This window comes from Acanthopagrus latus, chromosome 2 (genome assembly GCF_904848185.1).
Source record: "Acanthopagrus latus isolate v.2019 chromosome 2, fAcaLat1.1, whole genome shotgun sequence".
Taxonomy (NCBI): Eukaryota; Metazoa; Chordata; class Actinopteri; order Spariformes; family Sparidae; genus Acanthopagrus; species Acanthopagrus latus.
In genome coordinates, this window is record NC_051040.1 from 31,232,757 (window position 1) to 31,252,066 (window position 19,310).

General features: G+C 39.8%; 1 protein-coding gene across 2 annotated transcripts; it reads left to right on the forward strand.

Annotated features, from left to right (window-relative positions):
• Positions 1-7,071: 7,071 nt before the first annotated feature.
• Positions 7,072-19,104, forward strand: kcnj13 (potassium inwardly rectifying channel subfamily J member 13). Of its 2 annotated transcripts, XM_037073677.1 has the most exons (4): positions 7,072-7,288; positions 13,380-13,943; positions 15,272-15,420; positions 15,637-19,104. In XM_037073677.1, exons 2-4 carry the CDS (start codon positions 13,427-13,429, stop codon positions 15,844-15,846), a joined length of 876 nt encoding a protein of 291 aa, XP_036929572.1. In that variant the 5' UTR covers positions 7,072-7,288; positions 13,380-13,426; the 3' UTR covers positions 15,847-19,104. The 2 variants fall into 2 exon arrangements, with proteins under 2 accessions (XP_036929572.1, XP_036929568.1); XM_037073673.1 differs by having other exon boundaries at positions 15,272-19,104.
• The last annotated feature ends 206 nt before the right edge of the window (positions 19,105-19,310 follow it).

A 19,310-nucleotide genomic window follows, 5' to 3' on the forward strand; every position in this document is an offset into this window, starting at 1 on the left:
GCTCTGGTCAATGATGTTTTGAGTGATTTTTTGAACCATTCAGTCTTTGTGTATCTCGATGATATTCTGATTTTGTCCTGAAACCTTGAGGAGCACATTGTGCATGTTCAGCAGGTCCTCCAGAGGTTATGGGAGAATAAACCGTTTGTCAAACAGGAAAAGTGTGAGTTCCATGTTCTGTCAATAACCTTCCAAGTGTCACAGCGCGGTGAGGTTGTCTTGTCTTGGGCTCTGTCTCGTGAACTTCCTGTTTTATTTTGAAAATAATTCTCCTCTCGTTTCAGGTCACTTGCCCTTCCTCTTGTGTCCCTGGTCTGACGTCATCCCTGATTCCTGATTGTTTCCACCTGTGCTCCCCTCCCTCATGTGTATAAAGTCTTTGTCTTCCCCTGTCTCCGTGCCAAAGTATTTCGTCTTCATGTCGTATACCTAAGCCCTTTGAATCCACAGTCTTGATCGTCTTTGTGATAAGTATTATTCTTGTTTTATTTATCTGTATTTTTTGCCCTCTCTTGAAGAGTGAATTTTTGTTGTAATTTTCTGGTTAAGGTTTTGTTTGTTATTTGAGATTTCTAGCCCTTTCGGTTCTCCTCCAAGTGAGTGAATTTTTGTTGATAATTTTTATACGATAGAATAGATAAGTTTCATAGCCATCGTGCATCCTCTTCGGAGTGTATTTTTGTTGTAATTTTCATACTTTATTTTGTCACCAGTTCAGTGTAGTTTTCCTCCTGCGGGAGCGCTTTTCGTTTCTCTGTGTTCCATGTTGTTTGTCTCGTGTCTGTCTCAGAATTTTTCCTAGCGTTTGGTTTTCATTCATTCCTGAGAGTCAAAGAATCAGATTAATAAAACTTGATTGTACTTCTGCCATACTGCATCTGAGTCCTCTTTTTCGCCCAAGTCTGACACCAAGGTTACATCCTGGAGGGACGACAAATCCGACCCTGTCTCCAGACAGTTTAGCCCTGACTTTGACAGTTCTTTCGTCCCTGATACCATCCTCCCCGAGTCATGTCTGGTTGGTTCCCTGACGTGGTAGATCGAGTCAACCGTCAGAACAGCTCTTCAAGGCAGCCCAGATCTGTTCATTGCTGCTGACACGTGAATATGTGAGAGCCTATATCATCTGCGCTTGAGGAAAATCCACTCATCGTCCTCCTGCTGGTCTCCTGCACCCGCTTCCAGTGCCCTGGCGCCCATGGTCTCACCTAGCATTGGACTTTGTGATGGGACTACCCACATCTGAAGGCAAAAACACTATATTAACCATTGTTGATGGTTTCTCTAAGGTTGTGCATTTCATGGCTCTGGCCAAACTGCCCTCTGCTACAGAGACTGCTGACTTGGACATAGAACATGTTGTCCGGATTCATGAAATACCCCTGGATATTGTTTCGGATAGAGGCCCTCAGTTCACCTCCCGAGTATGGAAGGAGTTTTGCCGAGCTCTGGGAGCCACCGCCAGCCTCTCCTCCAGCCATCCTCCTCAATCCAACGGCCAGACTGAAAGGGCTAATCAAGATCTGGAGACTGCCCTGAGATGCATCTCCGCCCACAATCCAGCCTCTTTGAGCTGCCACCTCACCTGGGTCGAATATTCCCACAACTCCCTGACGTCATCGGCTACAGGTATGACACCCTCCGAGGCTTCATTTGACTACTTACCTCCACTTTTCCCTTCTCAGGAGATTGATGTCACTTTTTGGCAGACTGGCAACGGACTCCTGCTCCAATGTATGAGCCTGGCCAAAAGGCTTGACTCAACACCTGAGACATTCCACTCAACGTGGAATCTAAAACTGCTGCTATACACCTTAAACTTCCTGAGTCACTGTCATGGTTCCGGGCTGGGCAGCCTCCTTCTTTCCCTGTGTTTGTTGTCTTTTCCCTGTGTCTTCTGATCCTCTTGTCTCTCCCTCCCCTGTCTGTGATTTTGGTGCAGGCAGCACCAGGTGAAGCTCCTTCCACTAATAACGACTCCATAAAGCCTCTGGATCTCCAGCCACTTGTCACCAGATTATACTTTCAACCAAAGTGTTTGCCACAGTCATTCCACCTGCCTGTTTGCCTGTCTGTCTGCCTGCTTGCCTACCACTTCTGCTGGCTTGAGTTCGAGCCTCGTCCCTGCCTGCCTTTCGGAGTTTGCATCATCACCGGTCTCAGCCGTGAGCCCTCTGCCGTGGGATTCTACAACAACGGGATGCCGACTGCATGTACATGCAGATCCGCCATCACACCGGAGGAATGGCAAACAAAGAACTCACTCCCCTGTCTTTGTCACCTTGCCTCACGGGACCCTGGGATTCCCCCAGCACATCTTTTCCCCACTTTCACTATTATTACTCACCGTGTCACGAATAAATATTGACTTTGAATTGACTTGACCCTGTTCAGTGTCGTGTGTTTGGGTTCAAATCTCTGTTGCTACCATAACAGCAGGTTTTCTTTGGGCCTAATAGGCTGTATTGTAATATACTGTAATGTATGGAATATATTTATATCAAGTTATCAATTAGTTTTCACAAAATTCTCCATTTTAACATTTTTTGTCCCCTGGACCACCCTAGCATGGAGGGGGTCCAAAATGTTTTGTACCCTCTACTACATAGTACAATTGAATTTTGATCCTCTGCATTTCTAAAATCTTGAGTATGGACCCGTGACCTATGCAATTGACTCAGGTTAACCACAGAAGTGTTTTGTGCTTGTCACAATGCATGTGGTAATGAGCATCATGCCAAAAACTTCAGTTTTTATTTTCTTGGCAAATCCATGCAGGTTGGTAGCATTGTATATTCTTCTCAATTTCCTATCTTGAAATGTAAAATTAAGATGGGGCTTATTTTATTATCAAGGTCTGACAAAGTTTAGAGTAATTTTAAATTAAAACATTAACAATCTAGTTGTCATTACTACATAAAGCAAAATTTGGTCAATTTTAAATTGGTTTTGTTATTCACAATCCAAATGGCATGAAAATGATATGTCAGCACTCGAGTCCTAATCATGTTTGACAATTTACACTTTGGTTGGATAAACTGATGATGGGTTGACAGTCCATGTATCATATGTACATTCAGTTATCCAATCTAGCAAACAAAAAATGTAGAAACCTTTTTTTTATTGTTTTGGTCCATCTTTTGCTTGAAAGGGAAAATCTAATAAATAAAGAAACAAGTGCACTGGTGTTTCTGTGTTGCTACCAGTCGTGAGTAGATTGTCAAATGCACTTTTCCCATTTCAACACACTGACTCCTTCGGCTCACAGTTGTGATTGGGCTAGAGAGAGCCGACAGAAAGAGTGTATGCACAGAGATCGGCTTTCTGTACAAACCCATGTGCCTGTGGAGGGGCAGCCTGCCATTCAGCCTGTCCGTTGTCTGTTGCCCTTGGGCAGTGAAGAAAGGCTCTGCAGGAGGAGTGTAATCCATGACAAGGGTCATGACATCACTAAACCTTGCTTTGGGGCCATACCTTGTTGACAGCTGTTACTGAAGTGGGAAATGCATGGAGAAATCTACTGAAACCAAACTATGTCAATGTCGTATGACTTCTGATGAAAAAATGCCTCCAGAAAGTGACAGATCATACTTCAGAGAGTAGGTTAGAAACTGTTTTTTTTCTGTTTTTCTGGTTCTTTCTCATGCTCCCACCAATATAAGCAAAATATTTGCTTCCACTTCTCGCAGGCTGTGAGACTCTTACATCCATTCCTTCGTCGAGAAGTTGTTGTGAAATCTCAAGGAAAAATTGATGTCACTTGGTTCAAAATTCAAGCATGACCTCAAAATCAGATGTCCTCCTTTTTCTCTCTCTCTCTCTCTCACTTTTTTTTTTTTTTTTTTTTTTGCAATTTGTGGAAACAGTTTAGGTATGTACTGATCCCAGCTTCAACTTCCTCACTTCTCAAGCACTATCGGACAGAAGAGAGTTTGGCCCCACCTAGGAAAATAAGTCTTTCCTTCCCTTTTTATAGACAGCAGGGAGGACGACAAGGATGCTTCCCAAGATGTTACCTCTAGGTGTACTGTGGTATGTGGAGAAGTAGTCAGTGCATGAGCATGATTGAAGATATGTCTCGTCAGTGTTTTCTCTGATAAGTGCCGATGATATGAGAATCTATGCTATACTTGAGAAGCACAGCAACAGATTCTTGGTGACAGCTCTTCAACAACTTGAATCTGCAATGTGATGCATTTCTATACAGGCTGAAAACGTGTAGACAGTCATCGCTAGATCATCATTCCATTTTCCATCTCAATCCCAGCAGTCCAACCCTCCATTGCATGAAGGTCAAGTATCCATGTATCTACAATTTTTAGCAGTTTACCACCTGAAGAAGCCAGAGTGGATCTACTTCATCTTCGAATCTAGACGTGATCTAACTCAATGATATGCTGGTTAGAGGCCCTGACATCTGCAACAACACTGTATGGGTGCCCATGAGGTTAAGAAAGGAACCTGTGGCCATCAATGCTGTTTCACTGCTTCTTGGGTAAAGAAGAGCACCCAGAGACAGTTTCCTCGGTCTCACAGCAATGGCCCCACCAGTAACATTGTGGACTACTGTGAACTTCATCCAGTCCTGGCACTGCCCCAGTATCCAACAGCTGACTTTGACAAGGAAAGCATCTATTCTTCCTTAATCCTTAATTAAGTGTTTTCTGTGGGAAGTGATGAGGTCTAAGCCTTGGCAATTGCTGTGGTGTATTTGCACATGAATATACTTTGTTTTACTACTCCCAGATGACCAAAAAAAGTCAACAAATGCAAAATGATTAATTCACCGTAAAAATGTAGACATGCTACACTGAATAGGTGTGAATGAAATTTGTGTAGGTTGATGGACCAGAAGGTTAGGGTTACACCACACTGAAATAGTAGTCTCATGTGCATAAAGCTCTTTCAACCCTCTAAGTTGCGCCCTTGGAGAAAAACTACACACCAGAGAGGGCATTTTATTTTCATTATTTATGTCAAAAAAAGAGTCGAAATGATGAGAATAAAGTTACACTACAATTTCATGAATATAGTCAAAATGTCGAGAATAAAGTTGACATTTCAAGATTATGTTTGAAACTACATCAAACAGCTCATATGACTGTCTCAACAAAATGCCTTATGAAGATGAACTGGTGAAACTGTACTCCAGAATTGGCCTTAGTGACAGAAATTATTTTTCTTTTAGCTCATAAACACAATGTAGTTATCAGTATTAGGACTCTAAAGAGATTGTGCCAAAAACGTTTTGTGTTCGTCAGGAAAAACAACACAAGCATGGACGAGGAAGCCATGTTAATGCAAGCTGAAATGGAAAGGATGTAGTAACGGTAGAGACGGCAAATTGCTTAGCTGTCAGTCACTCCCAGGTCTCTCCCCTAACTGGATTTGAGAGACCAAAAGAGTTTACTTTATTCTCGACATTTTGACTTTGTTCACAAAATTATGTTTTGACTTTTAACTTTTTGCATAATGAAAAAAACTTCCTCCTCTCATTTTTTTCCCTCTCATCCCCAGGTCTAAAACTCTTATGTAGGCATGAGAGAGTGGAACGGAAAAGTGAAGGGCAACACATGTCCCAGCAGTAGGTGAATGACCATCTCTCACTCCTCAGACTAATGAGAGAGAATGAAGGCAAAGCTACTGCAAACCAGCAAGGCCTCACATGACACTGTCATCTGCCACCACCACTGGTACCAGTCAGACCCATGGAGGGGCTTTCACTCACATAAATGTCCCACTGCAACACAATAATGATCCACTCTGACTTAATGCCAACTTGTTTTGATTTGATATGATCATCATCTTCAAATATGTCACAAGTCTATGATAAACAGGAAATGGGAGTACTTTAATTCATAACTGACTAAATTTCAAAATCTATCTTCTCTCTGTGGTGTGGTCCTCTGCTAGTTTACAGCATGTTCTTACCTATGATCAGTGTTGAAATGTTCCTCAGAGTGAATAGATCTTGTGGATGGAGGGAAGTGGAAACTGAATAGAGGGGATAACAATTTGAGTAACAAGGCCTTGTTTGTCCTATAAACCCTAATGTCAGGGACATTCAGGAGGCAGAAGTGTGTGTGAACCTTGTAACATTCCTCACCAGCTGTTATTTGCAAGCTGAAAGATCTAGCCATTTTTCTGTCATTCTGACCATTTTCAATTTGTAGACATGAGCAACCTGAAAATAGTGTGGATACACATCATTTTCAAACATAATTGTTAACAAAAAATGAAAAGAAAAGTACAGACACTGAATAATTTCAGAATAGAGAATGAAAAATGTGGTCCTGCGTAACCCAGTGTTATCACTACTAATAGGTAAAGTGACCAAAATTACAAAAAATAGCCCAAAATATCCTTGAGAACCATCATTATCCTAATAGATTTGATGTCAATCCTGCTTTGGACAAACTGCCAGCATTTTTGCCCTGCTGCTGAGGGTAAAAAAAACAGTGTTTAGTCACCAGTAAATAAGCTCTGTGACTCCTTTGCATGTTAATTATTCACATAGTGATTGAGTAATGTATCAGTTGTTTATTAATGAGGTTCGTGGGAAGATTAAAATCAGTTCTACGTATTTTCAACCTTGTTGTGCAGTTATGCATAGTTTAAACTCACTGATGTTTAATGTGAAATATAATTCCAGCGGAGGTGCCAAAAGAAATATTTGAAAAAAAATCTGTCTGAAAAAAAGTCTGGAAAAAAGCTACACAATTTATTCTGTAATTTCTCCCAAAAAGTGTATTATATGTGTTGTTATTTGACAGTACAGATCAGTTCAGAAAAGCCATAAATAAAGAAGAAAATGATATGGAGGAAACACACTGGGATGCAGGCAAATGCACATGTTCACATTTTTATGCACAGAGATGCAAACGTTATCAGCAAACCCCATTTCTCACAGCAGTAGCTGCGGGACACCGACTAGCAACAAGCAGCTCTTTGAATGAACTGTGACAAGGTGTTGTTCTTTTCCCCCCTCCCCTCTGTCTTCTGTCTTCCGGGAACACTAATAGGCTCCATGCAGAGTAATGTGACCAATTGAATCATCCTCGCCCCAAGCTGGAGGCTGCAGAACGGAGGAGCAGAGTGCACTGCGCTCAGTCTGGCTCCCACACTGAGAAAGCCTTTCTGGGGTGACACTAACAGTTTTTGCCCGGGACCTTGGGGATTTTACACCCTGTCCTTCAAGGAACTAGTGGCACTCTTTCCAATTGCCTAGGCTCCTTTGCCCGGGAGATAAGGTCAGAGGGCTCTTGTTAAGCCATAACTGCCGCTCTAGGTGAGTACACACTCCAGCTTGTGGTGCTGGGCAGAGCCAAGGCCCTGATACCAGGACAGTGTATGAGTGATCAACTGTGATCTGATGAGTGTTAGTGATCTTTTAAGCATCTTATTTTGTTATTCAATGTGTAGCATCCATTATACAAAACAGTATTTGCTGGATGACATACATGGTCTGCGCTGCTAAACTACGATAAATACAGCAAATAAATAGTTTCATATGTGATTCCTTTTTTACCAGCTAAAACCATTCGTACAGCCCAGCAAATTAAAGTGACTGTGAGTTATCCAGGTTGCAGATAACAAACATGGATACAGTGACATTTAGATGATTTAGACAATCAAACACTAGTCTTCCTATTACAGACAATTATATTAGGTATAAAGTGGAAGCAACGAAGAATAGAAGTGTACAGCTGCAGTGTGTTACATAAACCCTTCTGCACCCCTCCGAGTTTTGGATAAAGAAACATTTCCACTAACTTGCTCTCTTAACTTGTATGTTAGTAGCTTAGTTAAACTAAATGTAACATACATCCCAAGCAACTTACAGGAAAAGGAAAACAACTGTTAAATGTCTTTACAAGTAGTCACCACACAGTCTCTAGTAGAAGATATGGATTCAAATATTTACTAAAATAAAAGTGAGTCTGCCTTCACAGTAACGCAAAGTCAAGTATCAATGTCCATATGTAAAAGTAAAGAAAGACACAGCAAAAGAGCATTCCCTCCAAGGATCCCACGATTGAGACTTAAACTTATGCACAGTACTCGAGAAAACATTCTTTTTCTGATCAATCATTTATAGACTTGGTTCATAATGAGTTGAAATATAACTCACTAAACTCAGTCAAACAAACATTATTTAAGCAGTAGTATTCACACGCTTCCATTATATGAACCCTGCAAAGACTTAATGTGTAAACAAACACTTGCTAACCACAACTGGAATGTATGAACATTGTGTGATATTGTCTGGTTTTAAAAGCATTAAGGTACAATAACAAGCACACACACTACAGAGTGATCTGTGTCCTTGTAACTACCCTGTCACTTACAAATTCAGTTAATATATTGATAATTTGGATTAGCAAAGTTGTCGGGATGCAATTTAAAGTTTTATCAAGGCATTCCAAACAATTTAAAGTTGTCAAAGTTTTTTGTTTTTGTTGTATGTGGTGGTCCAGCTGTTGGCTGTGGTGGGTCAGCAAATATCAGTTGTTCTCTGGGAAACAAGACATTGCTGTAAATCCACTCTGTATGGTTGAAACTTCACCAAGTTTTGTACCTTTGGTTGGAGTCCTGGCCCGAACACATACATCTGTCAATATCCTGTTACAGTCATAGCGCCCAATGTGGGCAGCAGGAAATTAAATATTTTAAGGAGTGATGTACTCACTTGCTGGATGAACAGATCTGCTTCAAACATGATGGGGAAAAGCATGAGACCTTGATGATACTGTATCATCATCAAGGTTATACATTTTAGTTTAAGGGCATGGCTGTGGAGGCACAGGGAAGGCTAATGTAGTGTAATAAAAAAGGAAATTGTTATAACTCCACTGTACATAGTCAAATCTGCCACAAACGTTCCATGTTTGATAAGAGTTCCACTTGAAGACATTGACATGCTAATATTCTGTTGCAACAGGAAAATGACATTTTTCTATACTTCTTACAAAAACCCCTGAGGCTAATATGACACACATGCATGAAACTCTGTGCACATACCAATTGCACCTACATCTAGAAAAAACTGTCTTGGTGCCATAACCTCACATAACAGGAAGTATTTTTGCACACATTTTCACAAGCCACTCTTAACGCATTTGTGATCAAACATGTGTAATGTAAGACATATTCAACATGGCTAGTCCCAAAAATTTAAGTTTGGTCACAGCCCAAAACATCAACATCCCAGAACAGCATAACAAACCTGTCACACACGTCGAGAACTGCATCAAGCATTTCACAGGTCATGCCAATAATGGATCTTGCCTTTTTGATCAGTTTATTGATCTTATTCCTTTCCTCTAAGCTCTAAGCCCCACCCCCCGTGAACAGCGTAAAACCAGAGACTAACTACAACACCCTGACAAAACACATGTAGAATTGACCTGCTGACATCATAAGACCTTAGTTTCCTGTGGAAAAATAGCTTGGACAGGACATTTTTAAATATGGCACTATTGTTCTTCAGTGCACAAGGAAGAGAAGAGAAAACCACCTCAATGGCCTAATCCTTAATCAACACAAGGATATCAACATCCCATTTCTTTCTAAAAGCAATATAATCTTCTTGGCTTTACATATAGTTAAAATCAAATGGCTCTGATAACATCACTGACAAAGCCATCTATGTTCTGTTGGGTTAGGGTTAGGGGTCAGTCATCATCTATGTAGATGTAGCCATCAAAAGCATAATCATCAGAAAAATTTTGCAGGTGACAGCCACACCAAATACAACCTGCAGCTGGAGGAATACAGTCATGGTTAAAAGTCTGCATACTCCTTTACATACAGGACAGAATATATCATGGCAGTCTTCACATCCAACTAACTCTTTTCTATGATAGAATGGGTGGAGGACCTACTACTTTCTCACAAAAAACATTCATGAAGTTTGGTTCGATAATGAATTTACTATAGGTCTTCTGAAAATTGAATATCCAATTTTGATGATGTAGAAAGTTGCGAGAATCACATTTTCTTTGTGGCATGGCCTCTTTACTTCTGAATGATTCTGACTGATAACAGCTGGTGACTTTTCTGGGCACAGTTTAATAGGACTTGTTTGATACACCCACTAGACTCAGCAGAAACACGAGCTCCCATGAAAGCCAACTTTGAGACGATTTGGGGGAGCTCTAAAACATTTTTCCACTTTTGCATCACTTGTTACATTTGATTCTCTGTACATGGACCTCTAAGATTCTATGACCAGACACACACACACACACACAGTTTGTCACACAAAAAAACAGGAAAGCCTGGCCCTCTCATTTTTTCTTTATTAACTCACCTTGATTCTTGAAGCACTTGTAGTAGATCTGGTTGCACCGGCCTCTGTCATGGTGATTTATCATGGTGATTTTGTTAGCTTTGTTGTTATACAAAGGTGGTTTTGTTCTGGTAGCCTCAGGATTATTTGTGTGTCTGTTGCTGCTGTACGTAAATTGACTTGATTGGCACACCCTGAAGAAAAGAGTATAAGAAATGGTTGCACTACAGGATTTGCTTGCTAATTCTCTGTAACTTTAATTGGCAACCACAGACTATCGCAAAGCTGCAACTTAAGTGGCCTGCTGGGCATTGAGGCCTCGGCTTATAATGATCAGATTCCTTCACTTACAAATGTAGTGATGAAGCTTTTGGTTTAGAAGTGGATCTTGTGGTGATATTCTTGGTAGAACTGCAGCTAAAAACACCAGTCTAGCTGACTGGAGAGACAGCAGGCATTGCTAGTTTAGACCTGTTTGAGCTGACAAATCAGAAATGAATGGGCTTTTCAGGAGAGGGTCGTCCAGTAGAACTGGATTAAAATAGAGTATTACAGACAGTCGGTAAATTGTATGCATATGTTTTACCAACGTTAAGCAGGTAGACGTAATCTAGCAGACCCCTAAATACATATAAATCAAATGAGTATAATATGGCCTCTGTAATTTATCCCTTTGATAAATTCACAGTTATATCAATTAATGCCCTCCAAATTAAATTTGTTTCTGTTGGAAAAAAGGATCTGTGTGTTGCATTCAGGGTATTTCTTTCATTATAACGAACTGCAAATATGTCTTTGTAACATATTCTTCTTCAAAATTATATGTTAATAACTATCATAAAAGTAAATCTGTTTTTAAAAATGCTTTATTTTGATATTTGCATCATCTGAAGAAATCATCCTGTTAGGTCACTTCCTGTTTAGTTCTTCTTGGCAGACATGTGCATAAATGTAATCCACTTCCATCCTCTTAAAACATCATAAAGGCAATGCTTTTTCACCAGCATGTTAATAAAGAACAGTGACAGTAAACGGTCAACCGTACTATGGCTCTGTCATCATTGGCTGTGGTTTAACAGTGTTTAATCACAGTTTCATGAAAATGCTAGAGAGCTTTTTATTTTAAAGTTGATGTTTTATGTGTGTATTGACGTGTAATGGGGTAACTTTCATCAGAGCCGTTGTATAGAGTATTCTAGTTTGTAAAAGTACAACCTGCACCATCTCGTTATCAATGAAAGTTCTCTCTTGTGAACAATCAGAGAGAAGCACAATGTGCACAACTATCAATTGTAGTAAATCACAAGAAAAAAAACATAGGGAGACACAACTCTGTTGCCCTGAGCTAATCAGCTATCTCAGGGGTCCTGCTAACTAGCCATATGCTGCAAGCTCTCTCCACCTCTACCTGGGTAGAGTTCAGGTTGCATACATTTGAACAAGTTTAAAATAGTATACCAAATGGGGCCAACAAAACTGGGAAATTACCAATCATAAGACAAACACTTACACACACATATACTGTATGTACATATGAGCAGGCTAGCTAGTTCCTCATGCTTCAAGTCTTCATGCAAAGCTAGGCCAATCATGTCCTGACACCAATTCTAATACTCTAATACTCTAAAACAGCTGTGGTGACAGGACTGACTGATCCAATGACAGCTCCAACAGGCTAAGATCCAGAACAATGAAGCCTCAGCCAGCACATGGCTCTCATGTGACAACCTTGCTGACTTTTATCAGGCTGCTGTTTCCCCTAGCCTTAGCATTAAGACAAACACACAAGTTCTCTGTTGGTTGATGTTAGATTCACAGAATGAGGTCTTGTGTTTATTATGCTGTCCTTATTTAATGAGAAATACTTCAGTAACTTGTTATAAAGTTTTTATATGTTTTCAGTAATGGTTTTAGGGTTAACACTGGTTGAGACTTGATTTAGAAAAGAAACAGGCATTTGAAAAATGGTGAGTATACTTTCCAAACTATGCTACTGTATGATGTTATCGAACTGCATTTAAAAATGTTGTTCCCTCCTCATACCCTAACACTGGTAACACTTCAAAGTTTGAATCCCTCACAGTCTCTGCTTTTTGTATTTGAAAGCTATGCAAAATTCACAGAAAATGCATAAAAAAAGTTTGTCAGAGCATAACAAATGTATTTGTAACAATACAGTAAATGTATATTGTAATTGGTGAATAAGACGAGTAGAGAGCCATGCAGTGCAATAAGTTTAAAGCTCCCTGCCGATGAAAGACGCATTCCTACTCTGCATGTTGCTGTGTTCCTCAGACAGATTCCCAGCTGGGACCTGCTCTAATCTCCCGGCAACAATATTGACATAGAAATAGAAACTCTGACAGGGACAGGACTCTAGCTGTCTGCCAGTCAGGACTACATTCATATAAAACTGATGTTTAGAGTTCTTATATAAACATATAGGACATGTGTTTAAATTGCATAAATGGTGATCCTGTACATACAACTAAAGCTTGACATTTAAAGGAACACTAAAAACTGATAATTGTAGTGTTTTACCCAGACTAAAATGTAAAAATAGATATCAATTTCATCTTGTTTTTGCCACATCGTATCTCAAAGAAACCTCTTACTAAGATCCACCAAAACAGAAATAAGATGAAATATCTTGAAGCAGGCTAAAAGTCAGTCCTTTTGGTGTTGCAGCACGATTCAAAGTGCATACATGTGGACTCAAGTCACATGACTGGTTTCAAATCGTTAATCTGAATGACTTTAACTAGCATTTAGCCATTTGACATGTAATGACTTGATATCCTCCTGAAGTCATTGAAGACTGATTTCTTCTTCTGATTTCAGCAGGTAACATTGTTGACCAACAACAATTGACCACAGCTAATACTCAAATTACATTGCTTTTCGATACAGCAATTTGAAAGCTTTGGAGTTGCTTGGAGTTTCACTTTGCTAGGCAAGACATTTCTTCCCTTTCAGTCCTGGGCTAGGCTAGAGAGGAAAATGTCAGATGTACATACCTCTATACTGGTCACACTTCAATTGATATTGAAACTGATTACTTATGGGGGTATTTTATTATATGTTTCAGGATCATCCTCAAATTCAACTTACCCTGCCTGAGATCCACCTGCAACCATGACAACAAAATCCAACAGCAGTGTTCTAGGAGGCAAGGCTTCATCCTCCCCTCTCTTGTCCTCTCCACCTCGCCAACGCCTGGTCACCAAAGACGGACACTGTGCCCTTCGTCCACCTCTGTGCCCTTCAAGCTCATGGCCCGGGGCCTCAGGCAGAGCCTGGTTGCTGGCTCTGCAGGATCTTTGGGGACTGTTGGTTGGTCTGCGCTGGAGATGGGTGCTATTGGCCTTCTGTGCCTCCTTCCTGGCCCACTGGCTGCTGTTTGCCTGCCTGTGGTACTTGCTAGCCCACCTCAATGGAGACCTGGCTGTGCAGGATCATGATGCCCCGCCACAGGGGCATGTGGTTTGTGTGAAGCACATAACCAGCTTCACAGCTGCCTTTTCCTTCTCACTGGAGACACAGTTGACAATCGGTTATGGCACTATGTTCCCCAGTGGGGACTGTCCAAGTGCTATAGCACTGCTGGCTGTGCAGATGCTGCTGGGGCTCATGCTGGAGGCATTCATCACAGGTACAACTCCGAAATTCTTATAGCCTTCTTCCCATGTACGTTGTTAAGTCTGAGATTATAGTCTTGAATTGACACACTGGGAGCTTTAAGCTAATTACTGTATTTGCTAAATAGAAGAAGTTATTATTGTTGTTTAATATTCAGGGATATGATATTTAGTCACAACAGGCATTTGTGTGTTAAAGTCTGTTTCTCCATCAACTTTTGTGTTTCTACTTCGACATATCTTAGGCCCATCCTTGTGATGCATAAACTTCCCTTAACTTGAATATAGAAAGAGAAACAGTCTGTCACCAAACAATATGATGGTCCAAATCCTATCAACCTCAACCTCAACCTATCCCAACCTCAGAGGGCAGATCTTACAATATTTGAAGATTGAATGATAATCACTTAATACATGTCTTCCTGCTGAGTCTATTACATGAAAGAATATTGCATCATGGGTTGTTTGTAGCCTTAAAGTCCATCCTTAAAAGTATTTGATTGGAAAGTGAGAATGGTTTATGGGCCCTTAACATCTATGAAGCAATTGTGCTGAAAATACAGAAGTGCATTGTTTCAAAGATTTTGATGGAGACAAAATGTGACATCTGCTGGGCAACCTTTGGTATTACATTTATAAGACCATGTCGACACAGTCATTGATTATAATTGTACTTTCATAGATCTGATTCTTTAGTTTTTGTTCAGATAAGAATGTTTTATAAAACTTTTAACTTTTTACAATTAACAACTGTGCTTTTTGTATGGCAGATCATCCCTTATTCTAAACCATTATGAAACCTATCTGATGTTTTGTACTCAACTGTTTCATAAATAAATTGATAAATAACTAACAAGCATATTTAATAGCATAATAAATGACAGAAGCCATGAATACGATGGTGGTGGGGGTTGTTGCCATACTGGCCCTTTAGCCAACAGCTTACCCAAGGAAAGAGTCCACTTGAATCCCACCTTGGACCCATTAGAGAATCCAATTATCAACTGGATTTCATCCAGACTCTGGTCCAACACTAAACCATTTAGACCTGCAGGAACATGTTGTGTAGAGGCATGAAGTAGACAACAAAAACACAAATACCACTAGATTTTGAACGGACTGTTCTAACTCCTCACTTTTTAGCATTACTCTATTTTATTGATGCCTAACCATCTAATGCATCTAGATCATTCAGTGGTTTAACATCCTCTGTGATTCTCTGAACCAGATTTCCTTCACTGCAGTTTTGATTGCAAAGCAGCCTGAAACAGAAATGTTATTTTAATAAGGCCAAGCATCTCCTTGTCATACCACACTGAAGTCTCATTGTCTTAACCTTCAGGTGCATTCGTAGCCAAGATTGCACGCCCCCAGAAGCGTGCAGGAGCCATCCAATTCAGCCCCCAGGCAGTTGTTGGCCAACATCAGGGCCAGACATGCCTCATGTTACGAGCCACAAACCTGCTGCAACGACCACTGGTAGACGTAAAGGTGAGTGCTGTGCTCTACGAGGAGCATGATGGTCAGGCCCTGTACCAGACCTCTCTGGACTTCCACTTAGATCATCTGGGCCAGCAGCCCTGTCCTTTTTTCATCTTCCCACTCACCTTTTACCACCCCCTGGACCGCCGGAGCCCTCTCTATCCTGCCCTGTGTGAGGGCATGTCCAACCACTTTGAGTTGGTGGTCTTCCTGTCTGCTTTACAGGAGGGAACTGGTGATTCCTGCCAGAAGAGGACCTCATACCTGCGCCAAGAAATCCAGTTTGACCGTCGCTTTGTCCCTGCCTTAGGGCTGGATGCTCGTGGGAGATACATGGTGAGCACCCAGCATTTTGATACAGCTCACTCAAAGGAGCCATTGAACAAGGACTGTGTTGTGCAGATCAATGGTGATGGCAGTGACAGGATGGAGTAAGGATGCTGAAGGGAAGATCTCATAGGGAGTTTCTGAGGGATTACTGGGGAGGGTAACAATTGGTCAGATATTTTTGTCTTGAGGTACTTCTTTAAACATAAATTTCGATTTACCAAATTAAATCAATTTAAATTAAAATCTATATCAAACATAAGGGCTGATGCAAAAACCCTCAGCTCCTCCCTCTGTCACTAGGGCAGCAACTGCGGTATACTAGCCCACTGGCTAGGCCACTGGCTAGTATACCAGTGGGCATTTGCACCTGGACATTTATATGTCCAGGTGTGTTGGTATGATGAGTATGATCAAACTATATTTGAAAATATTAAGTACAACGCTGTTGGTGCAGTCAATTTTAATTCCTCTTAAATTAATATCCAGTAATAACTGTTTTGTTTATTACACCTCATCAAATGACTATGTACAATATAACATAATATAAAAGTGGGAATTCATAGTAATGGACCAAAATTGATTTGTCACCCACTCTGAAAAGCATCTTTTATCTCACTGTTTTGGCTTCATAACACCTTTGGTAGGCAAGCAATAACCCTTATCTGCAAAATGCCACTAAAAATATAGAGACAATGAACATGTAGGAATTTTCCATACACATGTGCTGGTTTGATTCGGTTTGGTTCGGCAAGTCAGCCCAGCACGGCAGGGTTCCGCATTTCCACGACAACAGGGCTACATGCTAGAATGTGTATCTTTTAGTAACATGTGCTTGTCTTGTTTAATGGTACAAGGAGTGACTATAATTCCTCTCTTGCCCTACCATACTGTCAAAAAATGGCCTTTAACAAAGCTAGCTTTGCTTATTCAGTTAGAAACGCTTTTTCTCCAAGAAAACTGTCATACCCCAAACAGTCGACCTTTGTAGTTTTTTTTTCTGATGAGGAACTGCTCCTGAATAAATGTTGTAGCTCTAAACCTGTTGTGGATTTAATGGCATTCAATTATCAAATTAACATAGTTCAACAACGCAGTACACCAGTTGATTTTAATGTTTCTATGAAACAGAAGTGAATATTTTCCACTTGATAAGAGTTATTTTTGGCACAGAAAGTAATATTAAGTTGACATGCCTTAGTACCAGCCCTGTAAAAATGAATATGGAATTAGTAGGGATGGCAGGTATATTGAAAGTGCTGAAAGAGCAGAAAGTGCCAGTGAGGAATGAGCAAAATGGAATTACTCTTCTTTCATGTCTACTAAGGGACATTCATGTTGCTGATCAATGATTTTCTCTTCTGATGTTTGTGGACTAGCATCCAAACTGAAGATTACACTGTATCAATGGGAGCTGATAATCACAACAACCAGTCAGTCAGTCAGATGATTGTAATCTATGAGGGTTGGAAGTAACAAAAATTAAATGATAAAAATGGAGCTGATAAAAATGCAAGAAAATGAAACATGGATTGATAGATGATCAATCTGTAAAGGTGATTGATTAAAAAGTTGTGATATGATGAAAACAGAGTCATGTTTAATAATTCATCCCATCTTATAATCATCATTCACAACACTAAAAAATGTAATTCATCATTTAAGGAATGTGTTCTCAAGGGTGGAGTATTAAAAAGCATTTGACAACAATGTAAGTGATTAAAATGCTTATAGATCAATAATGAAGTGATAAAATGCATGTGAATTGAAAAATAGTGATAAACTGTCACTTGATTTAATAAACCCTACTGACATTTTACAGTATTTCCCTGATAATCAACTTGGATGCCATTCATCATTCACAACACATGTATAATTTGCAGCAAACACCCATTCAGTGAACCACTCAACACTCATTATGGATCCCACTGCTTTTCTTTTAAGACCTGTATCTCAGGGCAAGAAAAATGGGAATTGGATGATTCTGTTGAAAAAAACATCCATGGTTACCCAGTAAATTTCCACATGGACTTCTATGGCCGTTGCAGCTGTGTGTCTGTACTTGAAAAAACACCAAGCTTGGATAAATAACAGACATAACTGAGTGTTAAAAACTCCTTGGAGTGGGGCAGCCTAGCAGCAGCTTCCACTGCTGACTTACTGTATATCCTGGTCACTCTGCCTAACTGAGAAGGTATACTCCAGGTCTGAAGCATTTCCAGAGGTAGAATAATCCACAGTGGAGCAACACCAGGCCCAGCAGGATATTTATCAGGGAAACTACACTACATAAGTCTTTGTATCAGCTGTTTTTTTACAAACAGAGATGTACATAAGCTACCTGTTAAACCAGCATACTCCTCCTTTAACTTAACCAATTAAGTCAACATATCATAGGCAGAGTACGGCAAGAAAAGCATTGGGCTCCATAATGAATTTTACGTAGTTCATTGAGCGGGCTTTATCTTTTTAGGGAGGCCTGACGAAAAATGTTACCCATACATGATAAATGTTAGTTGGGTGCTGTGAATGAAAATAGTTGCCCAGTTGATTATCAGAGAAATCATGTTTGAAGTAAGATGTCAATTGTTTTTTCAAATAATCTGATAGTGTATCACTTTCATAATTGATTCGTGAGTATTTCGATTTCATCGTATCACAACTTTTTTCTTTTTTTTATCAAATCAGCTTTAAATTTAACAAATCACTTGATAAACTATCAATCCATTTCTCATTTCACATGCAGTTTTCATTACAAGTTACCCTTGTGATGTAAAAAATGACAATAAATCTACCTTGTAACCTTGTAATTTTACCCCTTTATTTTTCAATTCACATGCAAGTGTTAAGCTGTTATGGCAAATCATTAGAAACCTTTTGGAACGAAGACATCCATGTTTTAGAGTGAGCTATCTAACATTAGACAGACCTGCATAAAATAACATATGGTTTGGTGACAGATAGAATTATACTGCCTGCTAAGTGCTTTGTAGATTAATGCATTTATATTGAAAAATCATTGCCTGAATCATTATGCAAAGCAGAAATGGATGTATCATGTTCAATTTGTATGACAATGAATGTCAATTTGCAAATAAAGTTAGGAGATTAGGAAGAAGTCTTAATGTTGTAGAAATACATTAATTTGTATTTGGAGTATTTTCCCTTTAAAGGCTGCTGACATGGAGAGCATCACTGTGTTATCTCCATAGTTTTAAAAAAAAATCATGTTGCAACTTCAGACATCAAAAGGAAATGTTCTACAAAATGTGATTGTGAAGGATGAGATCTCGATGCATCTCACATGCTTTGGTGCCTTTGTACAGTGTACATTACATGAAATAAATATTTTCTAAACAAGCCAAATTGACAGACTCCTAATTGTTTTTAGCTTGTGGACTCCAGTAACTTTTTTATAGTTACCATGGTACCAAAACACTATGATGTATGAAGGATGTGTTCCCCTTGTTGCTGGTGTAAGACTGTATCACATGTGCTTTGACTGAAATCATGTCAACATGTGTCAGTGCTGTTCATTTAATTATTATCTTTAAGTGACCAATAAATGAACA

What these genes read in the sequence shown, in the direction of transcription:
- kcnj13 (XM_037073673.1), top strand. Translation starts at nt 13,427, where the DNA reads ATGACAACAAAATCCAACAGCAGTGTTCTAGGAGGCAAGGCTTCATCC. An exon ending in GCTGGAGGCATTCATCACAG is followed by an intron (nt 13,944 to 15,271) that starts GTACAACTCCGA and finishes CTTAACCTTCAG; the next exon opens with GTGCATTCGTAGCCAAGATT.